This window comes from Nilaparvata lugens, chromosome X, assembly GCF_014356525.2.
Source record: "Nilaparvata lugens isolate BPH chromosome X, ASM1435652v1, whole genome shotgun sequence".
Taxonomy (NCBI): Eukaryota; Metazoa; Arthropoda; class Insecta; order Hemiptera; family Delphacidae; genus Nilaparvata; species Nilaparvata lugens.
Window position 1 is genome coordinate 53,345,233 of NC_052518.1, and position 15,973 is coordinate 53,361,205.

General features: G+C 34.5%; 1 protein-coding gene across 2 annotated transcripts in view; it reads right to left on the minus strand.

The window, feature by feature from the left end:
- Positions 1–737: 737 nt before the first annotated feature.
- LOC111052862 (serine protease filzig) overlaps positions 738–15,973 on the minus strand; it is a 314,546-nt gene continuing 299,310 nt past the window's right edge. For both annotated transcript variants that reach the window (XM_039443327.1, XM_039443328.1), the window contains one exon: positions 738–1,061. In XM_039443327.1, coding sequence (XP_039299261.1) covers positions 891–1,061 — 171 coding nt within the window. In that variant the 3' untranslated portion in view covers positions 738–890. The remainder of the gene's footprint in view (positions 1,062–15,973) is intronic.

The window sequence follows — 15,973 nt, forward strand, 5'->3', positions numbered from 1 at the left end:
ATAGCTGGTGAATGCAGCACTTCTAGAGGCTTTAATGTTCCAAGAAAATGTTTAACTGTTATTTTTATTCTTTTTTCTATTTATTTTATTTATATATTTTCAATTTTATTTATTTATCCATTACTATAATCTTTTTTGTTCTAATCTTTTCCATACTGTAATCATCTTGTTCAAAAGAACAATTTCATTCTTCCCAAACAGGTTCTGTAACCTATGGGTTATTTCCAATTATTTCATTTTATTTGTATATTTATTTATTATTGATTTATTGTTAATGCAAGTTTGATTTATTGTAAACTGTAGCCTATGTATATTGCTATAATGCTAAAAATTCGATTTAGATTTGACTTGAATTGTACAATTGATTGTAGATTACAAAACTAATAATTTTTTCAATGTATTATTTTACGGAAATAAATTTTATTTGAATTTGAATTTGTTTTTTTTCAATTCAGAACCTGACAAGAACTTACCTTATTTTTAAATTTACAAATGCCTGTTATGAAAGATTTTTCGTTACTCGCTCATTTACAAGGCCAAGAGTCATCAATATAAATAATTATTTTTGTATAACAGATTTATACATACTGTATAACAGTTATAGGCCTACTGATATAATAGAGAATCTAGCAATGATTTTGTTCAAATTGGTGTGAAATAGTTTGGACTGTTTCACAATGAAAACGTTCAGTTCTCCAGCTTATCCTTCATGAGGAAAATTTGACATTGTTCCCAAATACTGTTGGGCATATTTAATTTGATTCACAAGAAAATTCAACAGCTTCTTTCATCTCTTCTCTGACGTAATTAACAGTTTCTTCAATTAACTAGAATGTTTGAATACATTCCCGTCTTCTATTGATTTTGCATTCGAAAACTAATCCATTTCTTCAAAAACTTCGAACTCCAGTGATGCTCTGAAGCCAAGGCTTATAGAAGGTTGTTCTCATGTAAACTCCAGGCAAGTATGGTGCTGCACACTTGATACCATGCGAAACGGTTCCTGCAAGAACCCAATGTCCGTCTTCTCTTTCAACCATCAGAGGACCTCCAGAATCACCCTGAAATCATAAAAACAGTTTGTTTTCAACTTTCAATTTACAATACCCTTATCTAGCTCATGGTTTGATATTCAATGTTGCAGTCACTTATCATAAGTACTTATCTCTAACCTCTCTGCTAAAGGTGTGAAACTATGAAGTTGACACTTATTGCAATATTGAAAAAATCACCCCAGACTCTAAATCTGCTGAAACAATTTGAGGAAAGCGCGAAATAGTAAAATAATACAATTCCACGATGGGTAATCTTTTGAATGCAGTGTTGGAGAGCTATACGCCCTAAAACTGCAAATACTTGGAAAACCTGTGTTTTCAAAAATTTGTACTTTCAAAAGCATAATAATAATAATAATAATAATATAATAATAATAATAATAATAATAATAATAATAATATAATAATAATAATAATAATAATAATAATAATAATAATAATAATGATAATAATAATAATAACAATAGCTTTATTCACATTCTTGTAAGAAAAAAAGCCTCTCTTATGAGGTATATATGTGGTTGGCAACAAATACAATTTCACATTAATTTAAATAATAAAATTTTTCACTCTTTAATTCAGAGTCTGTCAATAATTTTTGACCATCTTTCCCTGTCTCTAGCTTCGGTCAGCCATAAATCTCCAACTCGTTGTGAAAGTTGATCCCTGCCCGCCCAGCGTCCCCTTCCTCTGGTCCTGTCCCGTGGTATCCATTGCATGCATGTCTCTGCCCATCTGTCAGCATCCATCCTTGACACGTGACAGGCCCATCTCCACTTGATTAGATGAGCTTCCCGTTGCAGATACTTCACATTGATCATTTTCAAAATTTCCGTGTTTCTAACTCTCTGTTGCAGTCGAAGCCCGAGTATACTTTTTGACATTTTTGTCTGAGTTGTCTCTAATCTTCTGTCAAGTTCAGCTGTCAGTGTCCAAGTTAGAGCCCCATGCGACAGTGATGGATAGACACATTTTCTGAGGGCTTCCGCTTTTAATTCATTCTAGAAGTCTCCTTTGAATATTTTCCTTGAGATCCAATACTTCTTCCATCTCTTGTTTATTCTCTGCTCTATCTCCTTTCCTGTTCGATTCTCAAAAGATAGAAGTTGACCCAGGTACTCATATTCATCCACATAGCCTATCGACCCAGCAGTGACCTCAATCCTCTTCTTGCTGGAGTTGTTCATAACTCTTGTCTTATTTGCATTCAGATTCAAACCCATTCGTACACTTGCATCTATGAGTTCGTTGAACATTTCTCTCATCTCTTCAGAATTTTTCCAATCATCATATCATAACGTCATCTGCGAATCTTAGGTTTGATAGCTGATATCCATTCACGCATAATCCTCAGTCTTCTAAAAACATATTTCAAACAGCAATTAAAAATAATTGGCGAGAGTGGGCACCCCTGTTCTAAACCTCTTTCCACCTTGATGATCCTTCCTTTTCGCTCAAGCTCTATATAGATCTCATTATTTGTGTACAAACTTCTTAATATCTTAATATAGCCAGTCTCTATGCCCGATTCTTCCAATGCCTTCCACATTTGACCGTGGTTGATACTATCAAATGCTTTATGAAAGTCCACAAATCCAAGGTATAGGGGAATCTTATACTCTATGCTTTCTCCGATGAGTTGATTGGCGGCTTGTAATTGGTCAGCTGTCAAGTATCCAGGTCTAAATCCAGCCTGTTCTGTGGGGTGATTTTCGTAGATCTTGCTTATTACCCGGTTTTTTATTACTGATGCTAATATTTTGTAGATGGTTGATGTCAAAGTGATAGGCCTGTAGTTTCTTATATCTGTACGAGAACCTTTTTTGAACAGAACTATAATTTTACTTCTCCTCCAATCTGTAGGCACTGTCCTCTCCACCATAATTTTATTGAAAATTAATTTTATTTAATTTTATTTTGTTTCAATGGTCGAAGTAGCACATAGATTGCGGAAATTATAACTTCATTTGTAATACCGTCATCTCCTGGAGCTTTGTTCTTTTTCAAGCGTTTAATGGCATGTCTTATTTCTTCTTGTAATATAACTGGTGCATGATGATCTGCTATATGCTCTGTGGCGTTTGTTTCCTCCTCTTGTCCTTCGTCATTTCACTCTTCATATAGCTCCTCATAGAATGCTGATACCTGTTCTACTATATCCGATCTATCCGATAATGTTCCTTCTTCTGTCTCTAGTTTTGGGATCCACCTCTTCTTCTCGGTACTTATGAGCTTCTGAACACTTTTAGTCGATTCTGTGAAATTCATCATTGTGCTCATGATACGTTCCTCATAATTCTTGATTTCGTCTCTTATTCGCTTTCTTACTCCCTTCCTTTCAAGAGCATATACCGCGGAAACTATTGAAGATCACAGACCTCTATCAGATAAAACTTGTAGGAAATTCAAGAGGCTTCATTTTCGAATTGTTAGTCATGTCAATGGAGCGCATTGTTCCCAAGATATAAGCGTTTAAGCAACAAATGAAAAAAATCAATTTTTAAACAACTCTCATCTCTTAGCACAAGGGAGAAGGGATAGGGACTTTTGATATGGTCCCTCCTAACTGGTCCAAACAAAGCTGCAAAGTCGAAAATTGAGTTTCAAACGTTCCCTCCAAACGAATTTGTCAATTATTGAACTATTGTTGCAAAAGTAAAGATATCACACTCAACAGTAAATTTGCTGCAACGGTCGTAGGGAAATGTATACAATATAGAAATTATACTTCAAATTAAGGGGAATTAAAGGCTTTATAAGCTTATGATCAGCATGCATTTTTTTAATCGATAATTAGAAAGTTATGAGGTCAAATTTTGATGGCAAATTTGTTTCTCTCCTAGAATGTTACAACTTAAGGCTCGGATATTTCGAAAACTATGAAAGATATGTAGAAAGCTTTCAAATAAAGGTTGTAGCACATTTAGTTTGCTTCAATTCTGTTTAGAATGGTCATGTCCGTGAAACTAGTAGTTTGCAAGATACATGCGAGAAAACGAAACATTTGAACCACCCCTATCCCTTAGCGCACGGGTTTAGGGGTGGGGACTTTTGGTATGTTTACCTCCTAACTCCTCCTTACAAAACTGCGGGGTTGAAAAGTGTCTCTCAAACCTTTCCCTCTATAATCTTCCATAGACTGGACAGAAAGGAAAATTATATCAACATTACTAGACATCAAATGAACAGCCAACATTCAAATCAGGTAATTTGGACTTCTAGACGTGCATGATTAAGAAAGTAACGCGCAAACTGTGTTTTCTCACCTTATTTTTTCGAGAACTAATCGACAGAAAATGTTTGAGTTTAGAATACAATTTTAGCTTTGAATTTCAAGTTTAGGGTAAATAATGTCTAAAAATGGTGTGCCAAGAGTGCTTGTGCACTGGCACAGGCCTAGTTCTGCCAATTCCGCTTCCAAGAGGAGAAATTGATGCATGATCATGAGATTTTAGTCGACCTTCATTTTAAGTTTTGTTCCAAACAACCAGGCATTTTGCTGCTCATTACTGTCTTAGCGGAAATAGCCTCAAGAAGTCACCGCTTCAACAGGAGCATGGCGCTTATCTCAATCTGTTCATCACCAACACTCTCTGCTATACATCAGTTCTCGAAAGTGAGTATAGTCTCCAAAAAATTCTCCAAAAAAGAATTCGTCACCTGTCCTCCACCCCGACCCTATTGAGAACTGTGGTGTTGAAGCTGAAATTCGTGTACCAAAAAAAATCCAACAAAATGTTATAAGTTAAGCTTTCTGTAAGAAAATGTTCTAATATAAATAAGAAACCGGCCTCCCATTGCAATAAATAATGAGGGTAAGTATTCAAACAGTTTGGTGAAAAAGCGATGATATACATCAGTGGTTCTCAAACATTTTACTTCGAGCCCCCCCTGCATAATTCAGCTGTAAGCCGGGCCCCCCTACATGTATAAGCGTAGACGCCTAGTCCTAGACAACTATACCTGTTGTACATATATGCATACGTACGTATATACCTTCATATTTTACACTCAATATTTATTTAGTTGAGTTTTTCTTATTCTATACATAACCAAATGGGCCAATAGTTTCAATCATAATAAAACAACAGATTAGATACAAACAATTTATTCAGGCACTATTGCTACTATAGTACATAGTTGTTATTTTTTTTTTTTATTAACAATAGAAAGAGCTTCAGTGTGATGGATGAGCTTGTTTTTTCGCACAGAGATTGTTGAAACGAGGTGTCAGCTCTGATAATGCTACTCTTAGTTCCTAAGAGCAGAAAACCCAGTTTCACACAAATAAGTTGTCGCAAATGGAGTAAATATCTTCAATGCCTTTTCACTCGAAATTGGGTGTTCCTGTTGCACACCAATCCAGAAGGATGTGGAAAAATATTCTTCAAACTTCATTTCAAGCGCATAGTCACATTGGAGATAAATGAGGTTTTCTTTTTCTATCATGTTTTCACTCGAAATTGGGTGTTCCTGTTGCACACCAATCCAGAAGGATGTGGAAAAATATTCTTCAAACTTCATTTCAAGCGCATAGTCACATTGGAGATAAATGAGGTTTTCTTTTTCTATCATGTTGAGGGAGCACTCATTGATTGAGAATTTGAATGGGTTTTGAATCCATGCCAAACCATTCAAGTCCTCATAAAAATATTTTTCAAGCCGACCTTTGAGGATTTCTAAATGTTCAAAAAAGCATTTCTTTTCATTGGCTGGAATGTTTGTTTGGATCAATCTCTTCAGTAATAATCTCAAGATTAGGAAATAGCTCCAAATCATCACTTTTGAGAACTTTTCAGTCCATTGCAGAATATTTGCATCTTTTTTCTGCAAAGACTTGTTTGGAACATTTATTTTCTCACAGATATCCGTCATGTATGCTAATTGCAGCAAAAAATTTGAGTTTGTGAAAAACTTTGATTTTTGGTGGTTTTCCTTCAAGCAAAAGTGTAAGCACTTCATGTCTTAGCTCAAATATTCTAGTCAATGCCTTTCCTCTTGAGAGCCAGCGAGCTTCAGTATGAAACAGTAGAGCTGTGGGTTCTGAGCCCATGTCTTCACAGAGAATCCTAGAAATTAGTGACTTTAAAGGCTGCCCTCTAATGAGATTGACTGTTTTAACGAGCACATGTAAAACTTCATCAAGTTCATACATTTTGCTGCTAAAGCCTCCCTGTGAATTATACAATGTGTCCATCTAGCTTCTGGTGCTACCTTTTCGATCAACCCTCGAAGTCCAGTGTACTTTCCTGACATAGCCCGAGCTCCATCTGTGCAAATTCCTACACATTCGCTTCAATACATGTCATTGTCCTTCAAAAATGTATCAACTATTTGGAAAATGCTTCCACCAGTGGTATCAGCTGAAAACGGCTCACAAAAAAATAACTCTTCTCGCATTGCCTCATCATCGACAAATCTTATATGGCATATTAAATGTGCATCTATATTAAGATCTGTAGCTTCATCAATGTGTATAGCAAAATGGGTATTTTTCAGCTTTTCCATCAATTGCACGTGAAGATCTTGTAATTGTATGGCCTCTTTCACACGATAGGAGACGTGCAACTTGAACACTGAACAGTGTTCTCGTTTTTTTGTCGAAGTACATTGAGTCAAATCGTGTCTTTCACATGGTGACTCCTATCCAGGAACCTCGTTTTGTCACGTCTTTTCCCCTCGAGGCAAGCTGGGGCAAGATCTAACAACTATGCCGACGTTTGCTCAAAAGTATGACTCATCACTTTTTCTCAAAGTCTAACTTCCTTAAAAATATAGATGGAAGATTTCTGATTTCGGATTTGGATTCAGCGACCCCAAATTCTTTAAAGCGTGAGTCCTGTTTTCGAAAATATCCGAAAACAAGGAAGTTATGGCTGTTTTTAATAAAGCTTTCTATTATCATATAATTATACGGTAAAAACGAACAGGTACTGAACTATACAGTACGTAAGTACTCTAGCTATTATAATACAACTTACACTGTATTCGTGTAGGAAATTTGGTAGGTTATTTATCTTGATTTCTGAAAATACCCCAAAATAAGGGAGTAAGATAACTTTGAAAAACCAAAGTTTTCCTGCCGATTGAAGAAACATTTAAAATTAGTCTAAGATATATTATGTCTTAGAATAAAAACGTGTAACAAATATCAGATCACTATTCAAGATATCAAGCTTTTCATAGATTTATTTGTCTCCTCATGGAAGAAGGTTTGTGCCCAACGTTTTCACTTAAACATTTCTATGATTGAATTGTGATAGAGAACATTATCGTATTGATCTTCTAAATCCAGTTACATGTACATCGATTTTCGTAAAATTGATTTTTTTACCGTTCCTATGAATTCTAAGAATTCTATGAATTGTTTATACAGGTTCATCACAGGCCAGGCTGGTCTGAGCTATTCATGACTTTTCTTCAGTATGCATTATCAACTCAGCAGTTCTAATATACAGACATCACTACTTGGAATGCCATGACATTTTCTTTTCTTTCAATTCCTATTATTACCATAGATCGATTCAGATCAGCACAATGTTTATACTGTATGTTCATAATAGATTTTTCTGATTGTGAAAAGAAATAGTCAATAATTGCTGGGAATTTAAAGTGATATTCAACGATTTGAACCTGATAAATTGGATTGTTGAATGATAATTGAAATTCAGTGAATTTTACTGTACAACATTCCTTTTCCTCCTATTTTATTGGGTGATGAGTGGAGATGATTTATGATTTCATATTTGGATTCATCATATCATAGTTCAATATTTTTTTGGAAAACTAGAACTTTTAAAAATTAAAAATGTTTATGTATAAACTTCTCAGGTGTTCAAAAACTTCTTAAAACCTTTGCCTGTCCCTTTGTGAGGCAGGAGTATTATTATCTTAGTACGTACTATATAATCATATGATAATGGAAAGCTATATTAGAAACAGCTATAACTCCCTTGTTTTCGGGTATTTTTGAAAATGGGACTTTAAAGAATTTGGGGTCGCTGAATCCAAATCCGAAATCAGAAATCTTCTATCTATATTTTCAAGGAAGTTAGACTTTGAGAGAAAGTGATGAGTCATATACTTTGAGCAAACGTCGGCGGAGTTGTTAGATCTGTCGGCTTATTCATAAGATCCCCATGTGAAAGTACAGGAGAGCTGCAAAATATGAAATATGATCTTCCGTAATATGATATTCCAGGAGCGAGGTCTCTGCCATGTGAAACTGGCCTAAGGCCTCTTTCACACGATAGGAGACGTGCAACTTGAACACTGAACAGTGTTCTCGTTTTTTTGTCGAAGTACATTGAGTCAAATCGTGTCTTTCACATGGTGACTCCTATCCAGGAACCTCGTTTTGTCACGTCTTTTCCCCTCGAGGCAAGCATAGGCAAGATCTAACAACTGTGCCGACGTTTCCACAAAGTATGACTCATCACTTTTTTCTCAAAGTCTAACTTCCTTAAAAATATAGATAGAAGATTTCTGATTTCGGATTTGGATTCAGCGACACCAAATTCTTTAAAGCGTAAGTCCTGTTTTCGAAAATATCCGAAAACAAGGAAGTTATGGCTGTTTTTAATAAAGCTTTCTATTATCATATAATTATACGGTAAAAACGAACACGTACTGAACTATACAGTACGTAAGTACTCTAGCTATTATAATACAACTTACACTGTATTCGTGTAGGAAATTTGGTAGGTTATTTATCTTGATTTCTGAAAATACCCCAAGATAAGGGAGTAAGATAACTTTGAAAAACCAAAGTTTTCCTGCCGATTGAAGAAACATTAAAAATTAGTCTAAGACATATTATGTCTTAGAATAAAAACGTGTAACAAATATCAGATCACTATTCAAGCTATCAAGCTTTTCATAAATTTCATAAGTTTGTGTCGACGGTATATGACATAAAAGGCAAATTCTCGCGCTTGGTCCATAGTTCTACGACTGAGGAATGAGGATTTAGGTCAGCAACTAAAATCGACAAGCCATGATTGTCAATCTTACTCATGATACAAAGCTTTGTACTATGATACATGGTTTTCATTCCGTATCATTCTTTAATAAAAATAAAACAAGATTCTGGTTTCAAAAGCATCAAAGTCGCCAGGCTGGTCTGAGCTATTCATGACTTTTTTTCAGTATGCATTATCAACTCAGCAGTTCTAATACACAGACATCACTACTTGGAATGCCATGACATTTTCTATTCTCTCAATTCCTATTATTACCATAGATCGATTCAGATCAGCACAATGTTTATACTGTATGTTCATAATAGATTTTTCTGATTGTAAAAAGAAATAGTCAATAATTGCTGGGAATTTAAAGTGATATTCAACGATTTGAACCTGATAAATTGGATTGTTGAATGACAATTGAAATTCAGTGAATTTTACTGTACAACATTCCTTTTCCTCCTATTTTATTGGGTGATGAGTGGAGATGATTTATGATTTCATACTTGGATTCATCTTTTCATAGTTCAATATTTTTTTGGAAAACTAGAATTTTTAAAAATTAAAAATGATTATGTATAAACTTCTCAGGTGTTCAAAAACTTCTTAAAACCTTTGCCTGTCCCTTTGTGAGGTAGAAGTATTATTATCTTAGTACGTACTATATAATCATATGATAATGGAAAGCTATATTAAAAACAGCTATAACTCCCTTGTTTTCGGGTATTTTTGAAAATGGGACTTACGCTTTAAAGAATTCGAGGTCGCTGAATCCAAATCCGAAATCAGAAATCTTCTATCTATATTTTTAAGGAAGTTAGACTTTGAGAAAAAGTGATGAGTCATAGGTTTGAGCAAACGTCGGCATAGTTGTTGGATCTGTCGGCTTATTTGTAAGATCCCCATGTGAAAGTACAGGAGAGCTGCAAAATATGAAATATGATCTTCCGTAATATGATATTCCAGGAGCGAGGTCTCTGCCGTGTGAAACTGGCCTAAGGCCTCTTTCACACGATAGGAGACGTGCAACTTGAACACTGAACAGTGTTCTCGTTTTTTTGTCGAAGTACATTGAGTCAAATCGTGTCTTCCACATGGTGACTCCTACCCAGGAACCTCGTTTTGTCACGTCTTTTCCCCTCGAGGCAAGCAGAGGCAAGATCTAACAACTACGTGCTGACGTTTGCTCAAAGTATGACTCATCACTTTTTCTCAAAGTCTAACTTCCTTAAAAATATAGATTTCTGATTTCGGATTTGGATTCAGCGACCCCAAATTCTTTAAAGCGTAAGTCCCGTTTTCGAAAATATCCGAAAACAAGGAAGTTATGGCTGTTTTTAATAAAGCTTTCTATTATCATATAATTATACGGTAAAAACGAACAGGTACTGTACTATACAGTACGTAAGTACTGTAGCTATTATAATACAACTTACACTGTATTCGTGTAGGAATTTGGTAGGTTATTTATCTTGATTTCTGAAAATACCCCAAAATAAGGGAGTAAGATAACTTTGAAAAACCAAAGTTTTCCTGCCGATTGAAGAAACATTAAAAATTAGTCTAAGACATATTATGTCTTAGAATAAAAACGTGTAACAAATATCAGATCACTATTCAAGCTATCAAGCTTTTCATAAATTTATTTGTCTCCTCATGGCAGAAGGTTTGCGCCCAACGTTTTCACTTAAACATTTCTATGATTGAATTGTGATAGAGAACATTATCGTATTGATCTTCTAAATCCAGTTACATGTACATAGATTTTCGTAAAATTGATTTTTTTACCGTTCCTATGAATTCTAAGAGTTCTATAAATTGTTTATACCGGTTCATCATAGGCCAGGCTGGTCTGAGCTATTCATGACTTTTTTTCAGTATGCATTATCAACTCAGCAGTTCTAATACACAGACATCACTACTTGGAATGCCATGACATTTTCTATTCTTTCAATTCCTATTATTACCATAGATCGATTCAGATCAGCACAATGTTTATTCTGTATGTTCATAATAGATTTTTCTGATTGTAAAAAGAAATAGTCAATAATTGCTGGGAATTTAAAGAGATATTCAACGATTTGAACCTGATAAATTGGATTGTTGAATGACAATTGAAATTCAGTGAATTTTACTGTACAACATTCCTTTTCCTCCTATTTTATTGGGTGATGAGTGGAGATGATTTATGATTTCATATTTGGATTCATCTTTTCATAGTTCAATATTTTTTTGTAAAACTAGAACTTTTAAAAATTAAAATTTTTATGTATAAACTTCTCAGGTGTTCAAAAACTTCTTAAAACCTTTGCCTGTCCCTTTGTGAGGTAGAAGTATTATTATCTTAGTATGTACTATATAATCATATGATAATGGAAAGCTATATTAAAAACAGCTATAACTCCCTTGTTTTCGGGTATTTTTGAAAATGGGACTTACGCTTTAAAGAATTTGAGGTCGCTGAATCCAAATCCGAAATCAGAAATCTTCTATCTATATTTTTAAGGAAGTTAGACTTTGAGAAAAAGTGATGAGTCATAGGTTTGAGCAAACGTCGGCATAGTCGTTAGATCTGTCGGCTTATTGTAAGATCCCCATGTGAAAGTACAGGAGAGCTGCAAAATATGAAATATGATCTTCCGTAATATGATATTCCAGGAGCGAGGTCTCTGCCGTGTGAAACTGGCCTAACTGTAACTGATCTCTTGCTGAGCACAGTAGAAGAATAGACGAGACGAAACGCATTCCTGGAATATGGGAGAGGAGTGGGGGGCTTCAGGAAAGTCCAGATGCGATCAGTCAATATTGTACTTCGTGGTATTTGAGCCAGAACAACAACAACTAGCCATGCTACCGAGAATCATCAAACCACTGTTGATGCAAATGCACTTAGCTTTACTGTCAATAAACTTGAAATAATTAAATGTTTGACAATACAGTTGATATGAATATTTTTTCTACAACTGCACGTGAAGAAAGAATTTACATACAACTGCGCGTAAAGAAAGAATTTACATACTCAATTCTCCTCGTATAACAGTTTATTTCTGAGGAGAATTCTTTTTGTCGCTCGCTAACCATCTGTGCAAGCGCAGTAAATTTTCTTTACACTCGCCAATCATTTGCGCATGCGCAGAAGAGTTTCTTTACGCTCGCTGTTCAGCTGATGATAGGCAGCTTGCCAAAATACAAACCTCTCTCGGTCAGATCTTAACCTAAAAAGTCGGTAATTGTACCGATTATACAGCCATTATGATTACCAGTGTAGAAGAAATATCATAAACTCCGCCAGATATAAGTGATTTAACAGGTTTGTGCAGTTGTAGAAAAAATTTTGTATGTAAATCGCGCGTAATGCTTCTTTATCGCTCTTGCAAAATTATCATTTTGCGATAAAGTCGCGCATTACGCTCTTAATACATAAATAGCTGTTATGAGTGAAAATTACACACTTGTAATTTTAAAAGTATAATTGCTTATCATAATTATTTTAGAAGTTACTGTAATTTAAATAATTCTCCAACCAAGCTTTGCGCCCCCCCTGAGCATTCATCGCGCCCCCCTTAGGGGTCGCACCCCACACTTTGAGAACCACTGATATACATTAATGAAAAACCCGCCTCTCTGATCTCTCCATTATGTGTTCAGATTCTCCATGAGACTTTGGAAATGCACATCATAGGTTCAAAGGTAAAAGGTTTAAATTCAATTTCTAGATCATAGTAACATTCTTAAACATTGTTTCATGAGTTCCTTTACTCATACAAGAATGCAAAGAAATACTGGAAACCATGGACGAAGATTCTCTGAAAAAAGCGCCATGCCAAAAAATTGTAAAAAAAGAGAGATGAAATTGTTGTAATTCATTCTTCCATAAAATTAACCAATTTTTAGACGTGGGAGAAAAAAATTGGAAGAAATTTTGGGGGATGGCGAGGTCGCGCTTGATAGCTGAAACACTGAACGTTTACCATCTTTCCAATTTGTGAGTGAGATTGAGCGATCCCCCAAAATTTCTTCCAAATTTCTTCTTGGATGTTAATTTCCCACGTCTAAAAATCAGTCCACGGTTTCCAGTATTTCTTAGTATTATTTTATAAGTAAAGGAACTCATGAAACAATGTTTAAGAATGTTTCTATGATATAGAAATTGAAAGTAAACAAACACCTTTGAACTCATGATGCGCATTTCCAAAGTCTCATGGAGAATGTGAACTCATAATGGAGGGATCAGGGAGGCGGGTTTTTCATTATTATATTATAGAATATCATAGATGGAAATGATTCAATATTATAAAAAATGGAAACCACCAAGAATCTAGATGTACTTGAACTTACAGAAAAATCCACCAGATCCGCGCCACATTCATCATACACTCTTTCCGGTTGCCGGTTGGACCTACTAATTCGGGACTCTGAAGTGTGTATGCTCCATGAGTATGTAGCCTACGGAATGAGGTGATTTGTGAATGCTTTTTGAGTTTATATCCTACTAAATCGGGTACATAACTGGTATTTATCATCACATACTCATCTATTATGTTTTGAAACTGGAAGTCTACAGGTTTTTTCTTTCAAAGGAAGACACTGAAACTTGGCAACACTGTCTGTAACATACATTCAGTGATAACTTCTACTGAGAGATCTCTATGGATTCTCTGCACTCTCCACACCACGTGTTATTATCCAAAAACACCCTTTTATAATTGAAGAACTTGACTTAATAATAGTGTGATGTATCAGGAGTTGTCTATTGGAGTAATAGATCATTTCTAGAGTATATGCAATCTCCCTTTTATCCGGATCAGTAGACTATTATGTTCAAATTGAGAAGTTTGTTTTGAAATACATAGAATTGACGAAATTTATTCCATGTTAACATTTCAAGTGAACTCTCAGTAATTATTATTCAGTAATCAATAAGAATTATTAAAACTGGCTTGGATTCTAAAGCTAATTAATGCCGTTGAAGATTGAAATAATGTATAAAACAATAATTGGACTTGTGAGAGGTATAATTGTATAATTTCAAGTCGGATTTAGAGCCTTTGATTCGAAAGAATTCTCTATTTAAATGGTATTGTCTGAATAGAATAAAATTATTCGAGCTCAGAAGAGTTTAATGAAATTAGGAGAATTTACCCTCCACAAATTAAATTGAAGAAATCTCTCGTAGAAATTTCATTTTATTTATATTACATGTAGGCTATAGACCAAAAAATATGAAGTTGAGAATATTTTCAAACTTGTGTTACATGATAGAAATTAACATACGTGTACTTCATGTATAGTGGGAGTAGTTCTCATTTACAAAATACGGAATGTGAAAGACTCAATCTCATTCAAATTGCGCTAGAGTTTTGCTCTCTTTTCGAATCATAATGAGCGTTCTCAATTATTGACTAGCTATTGAAGAGTATTGAAAACCTATTGAAGATTGAAAGAATTAAACTTATTGAAGATTGAAAACCTATTGACATTACTTATTTATCTCAAGTTAGTTTCCTATTTACGAACCTCTAAGTATAGATGATTACTCCTATGTTTCAGATTTTAATTATTTTGAATAGTTATAATAATAATTATACAGAATAGATCTGTATATTGTTCATGGAAATCAATGTATTACATATTCACCATTGTACAATGATTGTGTCAAGTCGCTTATTTCATGAGTTTAATTTAGCTTCAACATCGATCGAGAACAATAATGTAACATCAAGCTGAAGAGAATTCAATGAAACAATGAATTCTACTAGGTTTCTTGCAATTTGCTGTAGACGTATCATGAGATTATCATTAAAGAGAGACCATCTCAGGAAATCATCGTTTTTCACCAGTGTACTTATAATTGATACATCTATTTTCCTTCATCATTTTTCCATTATTATATTTGTCTCACAGTTCCAATGTAGAGGGATCAATATATTTTTATCAGAGAGTTGTGTGGATATGCTATTTCAGAAAATTATCGTTTTCAGCAAGGTATTCTTCAAAGAGTGTTGTACTCACAAAGATACGATAATATAGAGAGCTCTAGATCTAGAAAATCATTCACTATCCTTCAGCGTGACTGTTTCATGATATTTGTCTTTGATGAATCTTTTGAATTGAAAACTTGAGAAAGCATTGAAACATGAGAGAATCCGTCAGATCATCTATTATTGATTTGAGCAGACAAATGTACCCACAAGAGTTCAATGTATTCTACCTATTATTAATATCATTCAAATGAGAAATGAGATTTTGCTATCCCTTGAGAATATCTTCTATTCAAACAAATCGAAGGAGATATGCTCATATTACTCTGGCCGAATACTATAACTCGTTCATTCACATAGTAAACCTCTACTCATTTCTCTCCACAAGTTCTCGAAAACTCTCATCAAGCTCTCATATCACTGATGATCCATTACTTCTCTTATCGAACTATTTGATCTATTCAAAAAACATTATTTATATGATTCAATGGGAATATTGTCTGCTGAATAACTTCCTCAGAAGATCCTAAATGATACATGAATTTTGAAATTACTGGAAGACTAAATTGGAGAGTAGAAAATTCTCCACTTTGAAAAACTTATTTGTTCCTGAAAAGACTTTTTTCTTAACAGGTAATATCTCCATTATTGTTTATCCGAATGAGCTCGATTTGATGTTTCATTGTAGATAATAATGATGAGTGGAGGATTTTATATTATATAGATTTAGTCCAGGCGCTGGCTTACATTGAGCATACATGAGAGAGGCAGAGAATTTGACTTCGGATTATTGTTAGGGGGTCTTTGATGTATATGAAACTCGATGTCGTCACGTCCCAGGGTGGTCTACAGCTTGGGGGGGAGGGGGGTAAGTTGTAAAAAACGCGCGCTTATAAAATCGCCTGTCCTGCAGTTACTATTCATAGTACAGCTTTTAATTTTTTCTCAATATTATGTACACATAACTGGCTTT